The 19,158-nt window shown below is 50.8% G+C and overlaps 1 protein-coding gene across 2 annotated transcripts in view; it reads left to right on the top strand.

The window, feature by feature from the left end:
* Positions 1-8,252: 8,252 nt before the first annotated feature.
* Speg (striated muscle enriched protein kinase) overlaps positions 8,253-19,158 on the top strand; it is a 55,878-nt gene continuing 44,972 nt past the window's right edge. The window contains exons 1-3 of one of the 2 annotated variants that reach the window (XM_028760610.1): positions 8,253-8,791; positions 17,506-17,595; positions 17,678-18,014. In XM_028760610.1, the coding sequence (XP_028616443.1) occupies positions 8,398-8,791; positions 17,506-17,595; positions 17,678-18,014 (821 nt within the window). In that variant the 5' untranslated portion in view covers positions 8,253-8,397. Of the gene's footprint in view, positions 8,792-17,505; positions 17,596-17,677; positions 18,537-19,158 lie in introns of those variants that run through there. The other variant, XM_028760611.1, reaches the window with a different exon arrangement.

Consider the following 19,158-nt stretch of genomic DNA (forward strand, 5'->3'; position numbering starts at 1 on the left):
CCCTGTCACACCCCCATTACCCTGGGATGGACTGTGGCAGACTCTTGCTGAGCTAGACTGAGCAATGGGCCTCTGGGCTCTGCTGTCTGGGGAGCATGGGATGTTGGAGAGAGGCTTCTGTTAAAAAGCCACAGTCTTCTGTCCAGTTTATCTCCTTAGGCTTCCTATTCCCTTAATATCATCTGGGCATCTGGGTGAAGGCAGAGTTGGTGTCTTAGGGTTTTATTGTTGTGAACAGACACCATGACCAAGGCAACTCTTATAAGGACAACATTTAATTGGGGATGGATTATAGGTTCTGAGGATCAGTCCGTTAGCATCAAGGCAGGAGCATGGCAACATCCAGGCAGGCATGGTGCTGGAGGAACTGAGAGTTCTACATCTTCATCTGAAGGCTGCTGGTGGAAGAGTGAGCTCCAGACAGCTAGGACTAAGCTGCTGTTAGAATTTCTCTTTCTTTCTTTCTTTCTTTCTTTCTTTCTTTCTTTCTTTCTTTCTTTCTTCCTTCCTTCCTTCCTTCCTTTCTTTCTTTCTTTCTTTCTTTCTTTCTTTCTTTCTTTCTTTCTTTCTTTCTTTCTTCCTTTTGTTTTTTGAGACTGGCCCCAAACTCCCTCTGTATGCAGTCATTCAGCTTTATAAACTCTTGATCTTGGTGCTTCAGTCTAAGTACCCTTTAACCCTTTATTTAGTGCACAGAAGCCAATCCAGGCAAAATAACATTGTTCACAGAAGTGCAAAGACAGACTTCTTACTTGGATTTTAAAAAAGCCCAGCACTCTTAAGAGAATGTCAAGCCACCCTCTATCCATATGGAATTCAGTCTCAATTAAAATACCAAAGGCAGCCAGGGCAGGTGTGCTGTCTGTAATCTTAACAGGGGCACTCATGAGGTTGGGGCTTCAGGTTTGAAGCCAGCCTCTGCTTCCTAATGAGGCCCTGTGTTAAAAAAAAATTTAAAAATGCTGGGCGGTGGTGGCGCACGCCTTTAATCCCAGCACTTGGGAGGCAGAGGCAGAGGCAGGCGGATTTCTGAGTTTGAGGCCAGCCTGGTCTACAGAGTGAGTTCCAGGACAGCCAGGGCTACACAGAGAAACCCTGTCTTGAAAAACCAAAAAATAAAAAATAAAAAATAAAAAAAATAAAATAAAAATAAAAAAATACAAACAACACCCAACAAATACAAACAACACCCAATAACAAACAAAAGAAAAATTTGAGATAGTTAGGGAAAATGAGAGGGGAGTATAGGAATTATCAAAGAAAAGAGAAATCAAGCCAGGCGGTGGTGGCGCATGCCTTTAATCCCAGCACTTGGGAGGCAGAGACAGGTAGATTTTTGAGTTCGAGGCCAACCTGGTCTACAGAGTGAGCTCCAGGACAGCCAGGAATACAGAGAAACCCTGTCTCAAAAAACCAAAAAAAAAAAAAGAGAGAAATCAATTTAATAAAACATGTACACTGGGGGCTGGAGAGATGGCTCAGCGGTTAAGAGCACTGACTGCTCTTCCAGAGGTCCAGAGTTCAAATCCCAGCAACCACATGGTGGCTCACAACCATCCATAGTGAGATTGGATGCCCTCTTCTGGTGTGTCCGAAGACAGCTACAGTGTACTCATAATAAAATAAATTAATTAATTAAAAAAAAACATGTACATGTGTTATGAGGCCATGATAACGTAGATCAGAGGTTCTCAACCTTCCTAACGCTGTGATCCTTTAATGCAGTTCCTCATGCTGTGGAGATCCCCAACCATAAACTTATTTTCATTCCTACTTCATAACTGTAAGTTTGCTACTGTTACAAATCATGATGTCAATATCTGATATTTGACATCCACAGATTGAGAACTGCTGACTCAGAAAGTTTTGTTAATAAAAAGGAATTGCCTGTCTTAGTCAGGGTTTCTATTCCTGCACAAAAAATTATGACCAAGAAGCAAGTTGGGGAGGAAAGGGTTTATTCAGCTTACACTTCCACATTGCTGTTCATCACCAAGAAATTCAGGACTGGAATTCAAGCAGGTCAGGAAGCAGGAGTTGATACAGAGGCCATGGAGGGGTATTACTTACTGGCTTGCTTCCCCTGGCTTGCTCGATTTCTTATAGAACCCAAGACTACCAGCCCAGGGATGGAACCAACCACAAGGGACCCTCCCACCTTGAACACTAATTGAGAAAATGCCTTATAGCTGGATCTCATGGAGGCATTTCCTCAAGGGAGGCTCCTTTCTCTGTGAGAACTTCAGCTTGTGTCCAAGTTGATACAAAAGCAGCCAGTACACTGCCTAAGATGTTAACGGGGTGCAACAAGCTTCACTTATGTGTGGGATACTGGAGTATGTTTGAGGAGGCATTTCAGTCTATATGGAGACCTAATCAACAGACAGCTTGGAGACAATTGAGCAGCCTAAAGAGTCTGAGGGTGGCACATGAGATGTATCCCTCTTCCCACTTCTTCCTAAGACATGTTTCAGGTCAAAGAAAGATTTAAGGACCATGATAAGCCTTTGGGCCTGAGGCTCTATGTTGCTCCCCGCCCCATAGCTAAGTGACTGAAGGGGAATGGAAGAATATACAAATCAAAATGACGATGAATTCATTCAGGTGCAGGCGAATGACTCTACTGAGTCTTTAAAGCCTCTATTGGCCATTCTACAATAGCTTTCCAAAAACTTCCAAAATCCTTTGGGCAGTGCCATCTTTCCCCTTCTTTTTGGATATACCTCTGTTTTTACCAGTCCCCACTTTCTTGAAGCGGGTCCATTGAGAGGATCTGCCCAAGTCCACACCTCGGCCGCCTGTGCCTCCACCCCCATCATTCCCATCTCCCACAGGCTCTAACAGAGTCAGCATTATAGTCAAGCTGTTTACACGGGACTAGAATGGGAAATATCAGCAAGCTGTTGTCTATCTTTAAAACTCATGTGTTCTGACTGCTCTGAGAACCCCTGGGCTGGGGGCCTGGCCTTGGTAGGTAAGGCTGCAATGGCAGGGGTCTGAAAGAAATTTGTAGAGTCCTGCTGTTTCTCCTTCTCCTTGAGCGAATTATGGGTACTCATCTGCTTCACACACAGAGCAAAAGGATACATTGGTCGGGGGTAGGGGAGAGAAGGGTTAGCCTCACTGTCCTAATATAACAGACCAGACTCATCCCTAGGGTTGAGTGAGCTGAGGGCCCCAGATTCAATCAGGGAATCCTCTTCCCAGCCTCGTCCCAGCCCACTGTTTGTGGTAGCTCTCGGGAGGCCCCTCTATTATGGAATGCTCAGAAGGAAAGCCTTTCCTTTATTCACCTGTCACCTGTAACTACACTTGCCTCTCCTCAGGCAGGAGGCCAATGCTGCCCTCCATACCCAAAGGGAACATTCCGAGTACAGCTTTCTGAGTCTGCTCCATGAGCTAGCAGTGACCCAGGGAGTGCACAAGACAAACTGTAGAAGGTCCGTGGCTCACATGATTGTGTATCTCTAGAGTCAGCTCTTCAGTGAGCTTCAGCTCCCCAGTCCCTTCCATGACAAGATCTCTCCAGGCTCCTTGAGATGCTATGGGACTTTCTATAAGACTGTACATTAAAAAAGGAACACACGTTTAGAGGTTTCCCATAGTCCAAAGGCCAGACTCAGGCTAGCTGACTTCTCTCTGAGAAGGGAGCAGGAAGGACTGCAGAGGCATCTCCATCCCAGTGAGCACCCTCCTGTCCCATCTGTCCACTCTGGCTGAACTCCAGCCCTGGCCTCTGAGGTCATTCCCCGCCCCCCTCATCTCTACGCAGCTCACCAGGGCACATATGCAAATGAGCCACTGACCTTTGATTCAATAAGGAAAAATGTCAGCTGCCCAAAGACAGTTTTTATCTGTTTTATTCACTACTATATTCCTTGGACCCCAAAGAGTACTTGGTACCCAGTAGATACTCATTAAATATTTAAATACTTCTTGAATGAATACCCACTGGGCACGTTTGTTTACTTTTCTCTATATTAAATATTCACTAGGAAGGGCTAGTAGCACCCACTTCTTCACCAACTCAATGGACATTTACTAAGTTTCTCTTCCACTTATGTGCACATAGTATGTCATTAAGACTCAGGACTTGAAAGGTGGCTCAGCGCTTGAGAACACTGACTACTCAGGAAGAAGACTCAGGTTCGATTCCCAGCATCCACAGGGAAGATCACAACCATCTATAATTCTAGTTTCAGGAGGCCCAATACCTTCTTCCAGCCTCTGTGGGTCCTGCATGCACATGGTACACAGACATACATTCACAAATACTCATACACATAAACAAAAATAAAATAAAGATAAAAATCTCAAAAACAGAGAAATCTTTTTTAAGTCTCAGAGGAGCCAGGCACCAGTGGTTCCTAGCACTCGGGAGACTGAGGAGAATCATGAACTTAAGACCTGACTGTGCTACATAGCAACTCTCAGGTCAGCTTCTCAAAACAAACAAACAAGCAAGCAAAACAGCTTAGGTCAAATGTTCCTTGGCCCAGAGAGGTGGCATGCTCTGCCAAGGTCACACAGTCATCTATAGCAAAAGAAGACAGGGCCTCTGGGGCCCATATATCTTTCCATGACACCACAGAGTTCTGATCAGAAGGCAGGGCAACCTGGCAGCACATGTACCCAGCCCGGCGCCAGAATACAGGGCACCGTGAGGCCCATGCTGAGGGACAAACACCTTACAGCCAACTGTCTTGAGCAACTGCCTGGCAGCAGCCTGATCTTTCCAGTTGTCAGCTGGTCCAGTCTGGTCCAGGAGAGGGCGCTAGCCACCAGAAGGGGCCTGAGCCTTCTCTACCCAGGCCTATAGACCCTTGGGAGCAAGTCAAGGTATACCTCTGAATGAACATAGTGGGCAGGATACAAGCCGTGTTCCAGGCTCTGTGCCAGGGCCTTTTAAATAGTTAATATTCATTTTAATATTTAATATAATTTAATACCATCACAACATAGGTCAGACCGTGTAATTCTTCTCCTCAAAATCCAGAGATGCCTTCCCATTTTGCCGAGAACAAAAGCACCATGACCAGCAAGATGCTGGGCCATCTGGCCTTTTCAAGCTATACGATCCATTTTACCCTGATGCTGTGTTCATTCCCTCCAGCCTTGCTGGCCTTCTGGCTCTGCCCAGTATCTGCCAGGTACATCCCACACAGGCTGAAGTGGCCCTACACCGCCCTGTGTGTTCTTCCCTTCCTCATCCGTTAAGACTGGCTCCAGAGCTGCTGTGCAGGTGACTCCAGTTACCCTATATTCTTTTTATTTTATTTGTTTGTTTGTTGTTTAATTTGTTTTAGAGACAGGCCATCGCTGTATAGCCAAGACTGATCTCAAACTCCCAATCTTCCTGCCTCAAGCGCTAGGATTACTGGCATGTACCACCACATTGATCCATCCACTCTATTGTAAAGCACACCCCTACAACACTTGTAACCCTGAGGGTTTGCTGAGTCACCTACACTAAAGTATTTCTCTCCATCTCAGTCTTTACATTTCCTTTGTTGCTCTGTCAAATGTCTGTCTTCTCTAGTATAAGCAGCCCCAGGGACTGACATCTATGTCTGTTTTGCTCGTGGTTCTCTTCCCGGTCAACGAAATGGTGCCAGCCTCATAAGACAAACTCAAGAATGTTTGCTGAAGGAACAAACACACCCCAAGTGTGGCTACCCCCGTGCATAGATGAGGAGACTGAGGTTCAGAGACACTAAGTGACTTGTTCAAGGGCACATGGTTCATTTATTTAACCAACCAACTAGTCAATGAACCAACAGTTACAGACCACCCGCTGCTGCGTTCCCTGTAATGGGTGAGGTACTGTGTTAGTGATGAGGCTTGGAGTGATGAGGGGTGTGTGTGTGTGTGTGTGTGTGTGTGTGTGTGTGAGAGAGAGAGAGAGAGAGAGAGAGAGAGAGAGAGAGAGAGAGAAATGAATGGGGGAGGTGTGTGGGTGTACCCACCCATGCGTGCATGTATAGAGCCCAGAAGTTGATGTGGAGCCTCTTCTCTATTGCCCTTCAGCTTAGATTTTAAGACAGGATCTCTCACTGAATCTGGAACATTCTAGTTCAGGTAAGCTGGCAGGCTGGCCAGTAGGATTCACCCGTCTCTGCCCCTTAACACTGAGGTTAGAGATAAGTGTCACCCACCAGGATTTTACTTGTCTGCTGGGGACCCAAACACTGGCCCTCCAGCTTACACAATGAGCACTTGGCCACGGAGCTCCCCCCGCCCCTCAGCCTGAGTGTCAGCTTCAAAACCAAACCAAACAGGATCTATTCCTTTGTTCTTGGTGTTCTGCATCCTATGCCTTCTCTCACTTTTTTTTTTTTAAAAAACCTTTTTAGAATTCAACTTACATTGTAGAATTCAATTCTTCATTGGCGGTTGTCAGGGACTGGTAGACAAGGTGTGGCTGACTCCAAAGAGGATGCACACGTGAATATTTAGAGTGATGGAACTGCTTTGTATGTCCCTGGGGTAGAAAATACACAATTTCATGCAGTTCTCAAAAACCGGAGGCCTGCACATCACGGAGTCAGCTTCAATGTATGCAAACTACATGAGAAGACATTCCCTAAGGCTCTTAATCTTTATGGACATAATTCAGTGTTTAAATTGTTTCTTTTGTACTGTGCACCTGGGAATGCACGCTCATGCTCTCAAGCTCATACACACACACAAACTCATACACACAGTCACACACACTCATACACACACACATACACAAACACACACGCATATTTTGACTTCAGTTTCCCAGAATGAAGGTGATTCTTTTATTTAACCAGCCAAAAAAAATCAAGAATACTCCCCTTCATCTATGAATGACCCTGGCTTTAAGCCTTTCCCAGTGTTTATCCCTTAGCCCAAGGTTAGTTCTGGATCTGTAAAGGGGTGTGTGTGTGTGTGTGTGTGTGTGTGTGCATGTGTATGTGTATGAGTGTGTGTGTGTGTCTGAAAATGGAACTGAGGGCCTCAGGAATCCTATGCAAGTCATATGTAAATTCATATGCAGCACATTAAGTTGTCAGAAATAACAGAGAAGAGATAGGTAGATCCTGTGGACATTTCCTTCAGGTTTTCCCAATGGTGACATCTTGTATGACTACCAAGAAAGCAACTTTGGTATGGAACACCAAGATCATCAGACTTACCAGTTTTATATGCATTCATGTGCACGTGTGTATGTGTGTGTGTGAGCGTGCGTGAGTGTGTGTATGAGTGTGTGTGTGTGTGTCCCCAGGAGGCTTCTCTCTACTGGAAGAGAAGAGCCTCTGCACAATCATCCAAGAAGTGTGTGTGGGTCTCGGGTTGACCTTTGACCTCCAACCTCCGCGTGTAAAGCCTCTCTATCTTGATCCTTTCCCTGTCCTTCCCTGTTGATCTGCCCTTCAGAGTGAGCACAACTGAGAAAAGTGGGCACCTGGGAAGTTGATGACAGACTGCACCCCTGTCTTTACCCCATGTGTGTGTGTATCTAACCTCCACAAGTTGGACAAATAAGTCTCCAAAGCTTGAAATCAGGCGTAGCACTCCCTGCCTTGAGAATGGAATCCACCAACCCGAGCATTTGTCCTCATCCACAGTTCAAGCCTTCCAAACCCCTCTTTTACCATGTTATCCTCATGCCGTCCCTTTGTCTCCCCTTAAGGCTATTTTTGCTGGTCACAATCCTAGCCAACTACCCTTTCTATAGGTAAGGGCAAACTGAGAGACCATTAGGCGTCACCTGGCTGGTGAAGGTAGGGTGGTGGTGTGGTGAGTACAGGACCAGCTGGGAGCCAAAAATCCACCTGAACTCCGGCTCTGGGTCTTGGTGCTTACCAGCTGTTATGGAGATGCTGGGAGAGGCCATTGGTCCCGTCTGCTCACCTCCACTGGGGCCTGTCTCTCCATGTGCCTCTCAGGCATCTCCTCTGGACCTTTCCTCTTCCTCTTCACCAGCCTAGTGAGGCTGGGGCACTGGGACCTGAAGAGAGGAAGCGGGCCTAAGCCCAGGGGTAATTCGACTCCCCAGATCTCACAAGCTGAGGGGTGGGGGGGACGGACACACCGTGGGGGAGGAGATTCTTTTGGGCCAGCTCTGGCGATGGGGGCACTGGGAAAGAGAGAAGGAGCCACATGGAGTCCAAATCCCCTCCTCTGCTGCCCCCTCCCTGCACTGCTCATTCGCAACCCGAGCCGGGGGCCCTAAAAATAGTCCCCGAGGCGCAATCGCCGGCCGCCCTGGTGACCTTCTGGGTAGCACAGGCCGAAAGCGGGCGGGCAGCAGGAAGGCCGGCCGCCGGCCCCACAGGACTCATCTCTTAAGGCACCATACCCCCTGGGGTGTCCCTTGGCCTCCCAATTCTAGCATCCCTTGCCCCCCTAGTCCAGCTTACAGAGGCCATGCAAAAAGCCCGGGGCACGCGAGGCGAGGACGCCGGCACGAGGGCACCTCCCAGCCCCGGGGTGCCCCCGAAGAGAGCCAAGGTGGGGGCCGGCAGAGGGGTCCTCGTCACCGGGGCAGGGGCCGGGGCGCCGGTCTTCCTGCGGCCCCTGAAGAATGCGGCGGTGTGTGCGGGCAGTGATGTGCGGCTGCGAGTGGTAGTGAGCGGGACACCCCAGCCCAGCCTCAGCTGGTTCCGGGATGGGCAGCTCCTGCCTACACCAGCCCCAGAGCCCAGCTGCCTGTGGCTGCGGAGCTGCAGGGCACAGGATGCCGGCGTGTACAGCTGCAGCGCCCAGAATGAGCGGGGCCAGGCCTCCTGTGAGGCTGTACTCACAGTGCTGGAGGTCAGAGGTAATGTGGAGATGGGGCCTGCCTGGCAGGGATGGGGGCACAGGGTTAGAGACAGCTGCCCAGGCCATGTGATGCAGTTTGCAGTCCCTCACCATCTTCCTAGGTGCCCGTTGTTCTTTCAGCTGTGCTCACTCTGAGGGGCAGATCAACAGGGAAAGGCAAGGAAAGTGTGTCAAGGTAAAGATGCTTCCCACATGAAGGTCAGAGGTCAAAGGTCAGCAGTTGGTGGGTCTAGCCCGAGACCCACACAGACCTCTTGGATAATAGTGCAAAAGTTCTAATCCAATAGAGAAAAGCCCCCTGGAGAGAAGTGCCCTCTTCTGCTCCAATGACAGACCCGAGAGACCTAGTGACCAGCCCCTCTCAGAAGTGTGTGCTTTTCTAAAAGACAGGCAGGCCAGTTCTCCTGTTCCAGGCCACGTGGGAGGAGGGTAGCCAGACCTTCTCTCTCCATGATCAACACTGGGACAAGAATGGTGTGGTCAGGACTAGGCAAAGTAGGAGGGATCAGATGTGTATGAACAGGACCCTGGGTATCAGGCAATGGAACTGAGGCTAGACATGAGATGTAGCTGTTTGAGAATCCACGTGTGTGTGTGTGTGTGTGTGTGTGTGTGTGTGTGTGTATTTGCGTGTGTGTCTCAGGCACTTGTGAGTTGTGGGAGGTTCTGGACTCATGGTGTTAATACAAATACACAGTCCTAGGACAGATGGAAACCGTGCTGAAAGCCTGGGAATCACATCTCTTTCCTGAGGTTCCCACGTGAGTGTGCGGAAGACACAGGAGGGGATGCTTTGGGCTGGTGCCCTGGCTCTTGTGGAGGTGGGGTTCTAGGCTGATGTACTGAGGCAGAAGAGGAGGGGCAGGACCCTCAGTCTTGTAGATGGTCCTGTTGTAGCTGGTGGGGATGTCAGACCGGCTAGATTGTCCTTGGGTCAGTTTGGGGGGTTTTGTTCAATTTCTGAGCCAAATGATTCTCTAAAGCAAAAACAGTCTTAGACCTACCAAACTTTGATATAAATGGAATTCTGAGGGAGTGGGTTTCATTTGGGGAAGACAGCAAAGGGCTGGGAGCTGAGGAGGTGCCGCTGTTTGGGTCATTTTCTAGAGAGATGTCTCATTCTGATCCATGGTACAATATAAAGGTCAATCGTTGGGATCTGAGGAGAAAGTCCAGGGATAAAAGACCTTGGCTAGTGGAGGAGAAGAAGGGTGCGTTGGAATGCAATAGGAAATGGAAGCCAGGCGTTGTCTTTATCAGTGTCTTCTCTCCCCAGTGTCACCCTGCCCGTTTCCAAGAGTCTTGTTATGGTCCCAGGGCCCAGGCAATCGGCCTAGAAGCTACCAGCACAGACTACTTTAACTTGGGCCCGGGGGCTGGAGCATGTTCTGAAAAAATTCTGAGCTGAAGGAGTAGATTCTTGTAGTTTTTCATCTACCTGTGGTCTGGAGTAAAAGAAGCTGAAAACAAACTATAACTTAAAGATAGATAAAGTAACTTTTAGATAAATTAATAAGACTACAACTGGAAAGAAGGAGAGACGAGGTCAGGAAAGGAAGGGACAGAGATCATGGTGCTTGTCAGCTGTTGGACAGGTTCACAGAGAGCTGCAGCTCCAAGTGCTTCCTCGTCCAGGTGAGAACAGTGTGGACCAGAGAGGAGGGAGGTCTGCCTGAGGTAAGGGCTGGTCACAGCGTGTCAGGACTGAATGTCCTGTTTGGTTGGTGATCTTGGGCCTTTCTACTACTCAAGATGTTCTAGGAGAGGGAGAGATGGAGGGAGGGAAGAAGACAAGCAGGGTCATAGAATTAGCTGTCATCTGTGAAGATGCAGGCACCCTCCCTTACCCCAAGCAGGGCTGTTTCCTTGCTGCTTTTGAATCAGGGTGGTGTGCTAGGCACACTGGATACACCTAGACATAGGGATACAACCTCCCGGCTGGGGCTGTATGGGTGAACATCAGGGGTGAAGGGCTGAGTGCTGTGGGGCTGGGTTTAAAGTCTCTGACATCCACTTTTGACAGGAAGAGAGGACTGAGCTGAAACATGTCACCTTTGAGAACATACCCCTATGTATAGATATAAGGTGGCAGAACAGTTCTGCCAGGGGTGAGGGGTAGAGGTGGCTTTGGTGATGTTGGAGGGTTAACTAGATGAGTCTGGCCTCTGCCCCTTCTATTGTCCATCCCTCCTGTCCCTGCTCAGTGACAGCTCTGGGTCCAGGGAAGCTGAGCCAATAGCTCAGGATTGCTCAGGCTTCATAGAAAACACTCTTGTTTGGAATCGAGAGCACAAAGATGCAAAGACCTCGAGGAAGCCAAAAAGGACCTGGCTACAGACGGAAGGAGCAGTTTCCTGCCATGAATGCTTTCTGGCTGGGACAGACAGGGTGATATGAAGGTTCCTGGCACTTTAGAAGCTTGGGATGTTAGTTCAGGATGGAAGGGTGTTGGCAAGACACTGGAAAATAAGTCTGCTGCTGGATGGGAGTTTTGTACGATGGGAAAACTCGGGTGGTAAACATAAGGAGTTTAGGGCAATGAATGGGAAATAAAGGGGGGAAAATGGCGGGGATTCAGGATGCTAGTAAAGTCCTTAAACATGTTCAGATATGCTATCTAGTTTAATGATTTAATCTTCCAGATTTTCTGATTATTGTTTGGACTTTACTAATATATGAGACAGCTGAGATTCTTGTCCAAGGTTGAGTGGATTGTAAATGAGACAGCAGGGTTAGATCTGGAAAGCTGGATCTCTGAGTCTGGGTCCTCATTGCCTGTCCACGGAGAGAAAGGTGCAGGAAAAGTAAGCCAAGAGCTTCTCACGTTCACCCTTCTCCTGTCAATACCCCAGTCCTCCCCCACCTGCCTCTAGCACAGGTAGGCTTTTTCTTTGGAAGCATCTGGCTCCCATCCTTACACCGCTCCCTGGCAAGTGACCAGAACAAGTGGTACCTTCAGACCATGGAGCCTGTGTGGCTTAAGAGGAGGCAATGGGTACAGAGCAGCAGAGAGAAGGGGCAAGCAGGGGAAGCTGGTGTGTATTAGTTGAAGCTTAACAGCTAGGACCTGGAGAGTGTTTATCAGAAAAACCAACATTCAACAGATGGAAGTGAACCATCCTGGATACTTAGAAGGCATGGAAGGGGGAGGGTAGAGTTAGATAGAAAAGAAGACAGCTGAGGCCTGGGAAGAAGAGGAATACACCAGAACCTCCAGGAAGGACAGTTCTATAGTTGTAATCTTTCCCGCCTGGACTTGGGATGTCTGTATAAAAAGCCATGAGATACTACTGTGGAATTGGAAACGGGAACAGTGTCATCAGCCATGTGTGCATAGCACAGCAAGTGCCAATCAAAGAGAGGAGGAGGGGCCAGAGTGGAACCATAGAGGAATCCTGGGAGGGACAAGAGAGGAGCAGAGAGGCCTTTGCTGATCAGAGCAAGTCCTCCTTGAAGATCTGGGCAGAATGGAGGATAGTCACTTCTCCAGCAGTTTCTTGGGAACAAGCTGGGGCAGAACAGAGAAGGAAGAAAGGCTGGATAAAAGGAGCTATGCTAGAAGATCCACTGCCTGTTCCTCACCACGCCTTACCTATTGCTCGCAGCTCTGTGACTCATTCCTCTGTTTATCAAGTGTCTCCTATGTACCATCTATCTACCGTTTTAGGTGCTTGGGGTACATGACTCGGGGATGGGAGAGGGGAGAATCAAAAACTACGACTTCCTGGGGATTACTTTCTAGCAAGGAGAAACACACCATATGAGACCCCATGCCCTGCACAGTATGAGAGTGGCAGAGCTGCAGGGAAGGAAAAGAGAGAAGCTGAATGGAGGGGGGCCGAGGAAAAAAAAGTAATATGTGTGGCTCAGAGGACAGTCTGCCAAGAGATCAGGACAGGCAGAATCCTTTAGGGTTGTTTCTGGCGAAGGGGAATGCTATCAGGGCTGACATGAGAAAGTGGCAGATTAGTACAGATGCATAGCCATGAAGAGAAAAGGAGGGGGCTCATGCTGTGAGGACCTTCCAGCTCAGTCCTTCAGGCTGCTGCACAGACTCAGGACAGGAACATAAGATCCTGCCAGTCACTCTTCAAGCCCAGCTGTCCCATCACTCACGCCCGCTGCCCATTGGTTATTTTTGCTGTGGAATGTGCCAGCCCCTCGGATTCTCCTGGGGAACAGAGGCTCATGTTACCCACTCTGTCCACTCAGCTCCTCCATCTGTGAGCTGCTGTGTTTGGGAGGGGGGTGCCTAGGGCCTCTGGCTGGAACTAGTATGGGTGTACAAATGTCCTATCTCAATGCACATCGTTAAACACATGTCCCCATGTGTACCATTGGCCACTAGTGGGCTGAGAGACAAGAACACCTGTACATAGCCAGAGTGTAGAAGATGGGACCTTAAGCCCCTCAGATATGGTGGCACATGTCTTTAATCCCAGCACAGAGAGGCTGAATTCGAGACCAACCTGTCTACATAGTGAACTCCAGGCCTGCCAGGGCTATAAAATGAGAGCTTGTCTCAAAACAAAACCAAAATAATAATAATTTAAAAGGGGGTCTCAAATGTAAACAACTACAGATGCTACGTAGAAAAACAAACAAACAAACAAACAACCGAGATAGGAATTGCTTTCAGCAACTGAATGTAAGTGTGTTGTCTCACCCTAAACCCAACCAAATTCATTGGGTCTGTGTCTGTATTTATCTCACTGCCAAGGTTTTAAAGCAATAAGGTCAGGAGACACATGGAAAGAACTAGCATGTGGTTCTTTATGGCATAATGGTCAATAACCTAGTCAGAGAATCCAGGATCCCTCAATTTATTAGCTCTGTGACCTGGGACAAGTAATGGCTTTGTGGGACAAGTAATTGCTTATGGGAATTAAACTCACACAAAGTCCTCAGCATAACTTACCAAGAAGGCTGCACTTGTTACTGTAGTCATAGTTGGGACTGACACCACCCAGTGCATGCTGGGAAGAGACCTGTAGTGGTTCTCTTAGCCTCAGCCACTTGTCAGTTAAACAGGGATGGGAATAGTCCTAAGAGTTTCAGGCTCTACCGGGCGGTGGTGGAGTGTGCCTTTAATCTCAGCCCTTGGGAGGCAGATTTCTGAGTTCGAGGCCAGCCTGGTCTACAGAGTGAGTTCCCAGGACAGCCAGGACTACACAGAGAAACCCTGTCTCGAAAAACCAAAAAAAAAAAAAAAGAGTTTCAGGCTCCTGCCTTTGTTTTAAATGAGCTGGCATTTGTAAAGTGCCAGGCCCTTGACAAATCCTAATGAAACCTAGCTACATTATCAGTAGGAAAGGAAGCTGGAACTTTGTTTAGACACAGTGTGTGCACGTGGTGCTGAATAAGATGGGTTGGGCAGTAGAGGGGACACACCAAAAATCTTGTAAGTAGCTCAACTGTGAGAACATAAGTTGACTTTTAATTATTAGGAATATCTATGGGTAACCTTTGCCCACGCCGGTGTGTGTGTGTGTGTGTGTGTGTGTGTGTGTATGAACGGACCGATGGACAGATGGATGGGTGGATGGATGGATGGATGGATGGGAGAAGACATCATAGGAACATCCAGAAATTAGAACCAAGAGAGGCAAGCCCCTTTTTTGAGAAACCTGTGTCCAAGATAACCCGTAGTCCCAACCCAAGGACCTTTGCGCTGGCATGACCTAGGCGCCCCCACCCGGTGCTGTACCCTGAGGTGAGTTGGGTGCTGTCTGACAGTGTGCGTGTGCGCATGTTTGCGGAGTACGCCAGAGAAGATGCTGCTGACCTTCCATAGCCAGCCTGCAGGAGGAAAGGGGATGCGGCAAGGAGGCTGCCTCTAGCTGCATACGAAAGTGGCCTGAACTAAAGGCTACAGCACCCCTTTCTGTGCCTCAGTTTCCCCATGTGCCTGGGGGCCGAAAGGCAGATGTGGGGTGGGGGTGCGGGCTCTCAGCGTCGGGAGGTGTTTCGTGAGAGAGCTGGAAAGCCGGCGCGTTTTGTCCCAGGGTGGGCAGAAAGGGAAGGGTCGCCAGGTGGGGCGCAGGCTGGCGGAGGAAGGGCGGGCTCTGGGCGCCGCCGCCTTCATCTTACCCCCACCTCGGCTCCCGAGGCCCGGCGGCTCCTTCCGCCACCCGCGCCGGCTCCTGCCCGCTCCCCAACTCGCCCCCTGCCCCGCCTCCGACTCCGCCCCGCCCCCGCCTGTCCCCTCCTCGCCCGGCCGCCGGCCCGGCCCCCTCCCCCGCCATGAAGAAGCTGTGGGTGAAGAAGCGTTTCCAGGTGAGGGCTCCGGGGGCGGGCGGCTCCGGGTGGGGGCAGGAAGGGCTGGGCGCCCCGAGGGAGGGCGGGTCACCGCGGCTGGGCCCAGGGGAAGGGGCGATGGAGTAGCGCTGGCCCCACCCCAGCCCTGCAGAGTGGGGGCGACGGGCCAGGCACGTTCCTGGGGAGGGGGCGCCCTGGCCGGCGACTGGAAAGCGCAGGCCCTTCCCCGCTTTGAAGGGCAGAAAACCCCATTAACCCCAACCCCCTTGACCCCTGGAGGCCCCGTTGCAGCCTCCGCACATAGCGCCCACTGGCTGCTTTGCCATCTCACACACATCCAGCTCTGGCCTCAGTCCCCGCCAGGCTTTTCCTGGGCCCCCCACTCTGCAGCCTTCGGTATTCCGGAGATCTTGAAAGCAAAGCGCATGGATCCTCTCTGGGCTCAAGAAATTTCCCCAAGCTCTGTCCTCTACGTACTGGGGCCTCCTTCCTGCATTAGGGAGACGCTGGCTTTTGAGCGATAACTTTACCCTTTGCTAGCCCCTATCCTGACTGCTTGACACCTACCCCCAGGTATCTGCCCTTCCCCGCAGCAGGAATCTGTGTCCTCGGCCCTCCATCTCTATTAATTCTAGCGCCCCCCACATCATCTTCCCTCGGTCACACTGACTTCCTTGTCTCCTCCCCTGTATCTCTGGGCGTGCTGCTCTGACCCCAGGCTGAGTCTCTATCCCTTAGGAAGTACTAGGGTTTGCTCTACCGCCTCGCTTCTTTCCCAGGCTTCTCCCCAGAGCCCAGCTGGATACCCTAGAGGAAGGAGAGCTGAGCCATTTACGACTAGTACAACCTAGTGGCTCTGGTCTCTCTTCCCTGGCCCCTGGTAAAGTTCCTGTTTGATAACAGTAGATTGGAATGCGAATGGGCCCAGGAGCGAGCCTCCCCCTCAACAACTCATTCTGGCTTTTCTCTTTCAGAAAACCGGCCATTCCCGCCGGGCCTTTGGCCGACTTACCCATGGTGCGTGGACTTCTGGCTGCTGTAGCCCTTGCCCGCTTCTCCTCTTGGTCCATGTCCCTTCATGAGGCATTATGGCCCTAAAGATAGCCCATGAGATATGAAACCCCCTCCCCATCTATCCACCACCAAAAAGAGCTATTCTCCGCAGCAGAGAAAAGCCCCAGTATTTGGGAAGGGGCTCCTTAGCACATCCATCATGGGCCTGGGATCTCTGTTGTCCCTCTGTGGGACCAAGTGCCATGTTCTGGCAATGATCACATGGCCACTGCTTGTTTTGGTACTTAAAGGGAAACTGAGGCACAGAACATGATAGACTCTAGGATATTGAAAAATGCCCAGGAATCTTTATTCCTAACCTAACCACAACATTTTTAAATTTTTTTCTATTTATTTATTTATTTTGAGGACCATTCAGTAGTAGAGGAATTCTTGGGGAAAGATGGCTGCCACAGTCCAGTGCAGACAGATGGGAATGCATTTGTGAGGAAAGGTGGAAATACAGTACAAACACTGAGTCTGTGACTGGGCATGTGTGTGTGTGTGTGTGTGTGTGTGGCTAGTGAGAGTACCAGTAAGTGCTAAGGGTACTAAAACCACTGGGCAGTTGAGATGACAACCCAACCATATGGCTCCCCAGTGTTGGTACATTCTGGGGGGGCCCTCCCTCTCCTCCCCATCCCACAGAACATCTCTGGTATCCCTGGACAGCAGGGACCCTCATGCCTCCCTATGTTCTGTCTGCCTTCCATGTCCCATCCCACAAACACTCTGATAACTGTCTGTCCACATCTCTCTCCTGCTGCTCCTATGGAAGCGAAGTTTTCCGCTCCTGCAGAAAGCAAAGTTACGGTAGGAAGCTGGCTCCTGCCCTAGCCCCTCACTCCCTTCCCCAACCCAGTCTGGGCTTCTCACGCTGCCTCAGTTACACCCTGATGCCTTCCGGCTGGTTTGGGGTTCAGGACAGCCTGGTCCTGCTGTTGGTTGCGTGCCTTGACAGTACAACTCTGAGGTGACTCCTCTTTGTTCCTGGGATACTGGAACCTAGACTTTTGAGCCCTATGAGTTAGGGCCTTGTTATGTGGGATGCTGCTATTCAAGACTTTAAGCTGTTGTGGACATGGTGAGGGTGGATGAGGCCCTGGTAAGCCATTAAGTGGGTGTGGGGGGGTGGCTTATTTGAAGGGATCCATGGATGTAATGGTGAGCATCCAAGGATGAGTGGTCCAGAGATGGAGCCAGGGCACCAGCATGGGAGGGGCTACCTTAAACATCCCAGGCTGGACAAGGGGATGTCAGGAGCAAAAGAGAGTAGACTGGGTCCTGGAACTCTCCCTGTGGTTAAGATGGAACTTGCTGTGGGGGAGGCAGGAGGCGACTAGGGAAGAGTTGGAGGCACAGGGAGGAGGTCCCTGCCCACACAGACCCCTTCTTATCCAGACTCGGAGACTGCTGAGGATGACATCAGCGATGTGCCGGGGACCCAGCGCCTGGAGCTTCGGGATGACAGGGCCTTCAGCACCCCCACGGGTGAGCTTTCTGGGTGCTCCAAGAGCAAGCAGACTGGCTTTCTACAAAGGGTACCTCTGCCTCACTGTGCTCCTTTCTTTAGGGGGTTCTGACACCCTGGTGGGCACCTCCCTGGACACACCCCCGACCTCCGTGACAGGCACCTCAGAGGAGCAAGTGAGCTGGTGGGGCAGCGGGCAGACGGTCCTGGAGCAGGAAGCGGGCAGCGGGGGTGGCACCCGCCCCCTCCCAGGCAGCCCAAGGCAAGCACAGACAACCGGGGCCGGGCCACGGCACCTGGGGGTGGAGCCGCTGGTGCGGGCATCGCGAGCTAATCTGGTGGGCGCAAGCTGGGGGTCAGAGGATAGCCTTTCGGTGGCCAGTGACCTGTATGGCAGCGCGTTCAGTCTGTACAGAGGACGGGCGCTCTCAATCCACGTGTAAGTAATTGCCTCGCCTGGGTTCACACTGTCTCACCTCACCATGCTGTCCTGTGCGGCCCCATCACCGCTCTGCCAGCCTCCACCCCAGTCTTCTCTGCCTCATCCATCTCTGTGTACTCCATTCCCCACCGCTTCCACGCCTAGCCTTGGCTACACTCTCTTCCCACACCACTCCCACCCACGGCCTCCTGCTCCCACCTGTGCTGGCTCACAGTGCAGTCTTCATGGTCTTGTGGACCCCCTCTGTCCATTCCACGTCTCCTCTAAGAGCTCCAGTTTGCCAGGGCCCCTCTCATGCCTCGCCCATGTAGGCTCCAGTTGTCCTAGGATCCCCCCCCCCTCAGAGGCCCCCTCCGTGCCTGCTGTCTCAGCAGCTGCTGCCTTTTCCTCTCCCTGCACATTCCTGTTCCCATGTGGGCCTTTTTCTGGGAGGAACAGAACCTTTCTGCACAGCAGCTCCCGGGAGAGCAGGAGAGAGCAGGGGAACGAGACAGCACCCAGGAGAGAGAAGAGAGCGAGGTGGTCAGGGGCAGCTGGGACAAGGGGCCTGCGGAGGATGTGGGCTGTGGGGAGGCAGGGGGCTGAGAAATGAGGAGAGGGTGGAAATAGGGTGCTGGGGTGGAGAGGAAGGGTTGGAGTAGCAGTGATGGGGGATGTGAGAATCTCATGGACCACATCTGAGGTTGGGTCCATGCTGATGTGGTAAGGGGATGGATGACATGTGGAGGTGTTGAAGCCATTTTTGGAGACTTGGGGGATGGTAGAAAGGGGGAGTTGCTATGTCAGAAGTGGGGAGTGGCTGATGATAGATGTGATGGAGTATTTGGGGAACTGAAAGGGGGCTTGATTTGTGATGGATGTGGGTGTCGGGTGGACATATGGAATTTAAGCAAGATGCCTTAGTGGGTTGTTTAGGAGGGTGCTTGGAGTGGTTAGTGAAGGGCAGGCTAGAGGCCTAGGTCAAGGCAGGGGCCTCAGGAGTGCCTTTGCTTATCTTATTGCTGTTATCAGGCACTCCTTCCCTGCCTTTCTTTCCCAGGCCCCAGCCTGAGCCTGGAGTTGCTATGGCAACTTCAGAGGAACCCATTTCCTTAGTGATATCTATGGTACAGTCTGGCCTGGAGCTAGGAGCTGCCAGCAA

The sequence above is a fragment of the Grammomys surdaster genome, unplaced genomic scaffold (assembly GCF_004785775.1).
Source record: "Grammomys surdaster isolate TR1022 unplaced genomic scaffold, NIH_TR_1.0 126546, whole genome shotgun sequence".
Lineage (NCBI taxonomy): Eukaryota > Metazoa > Chordata > Mammalia > Rodentia > Muridae > Grammomys > Grammomys surdaster.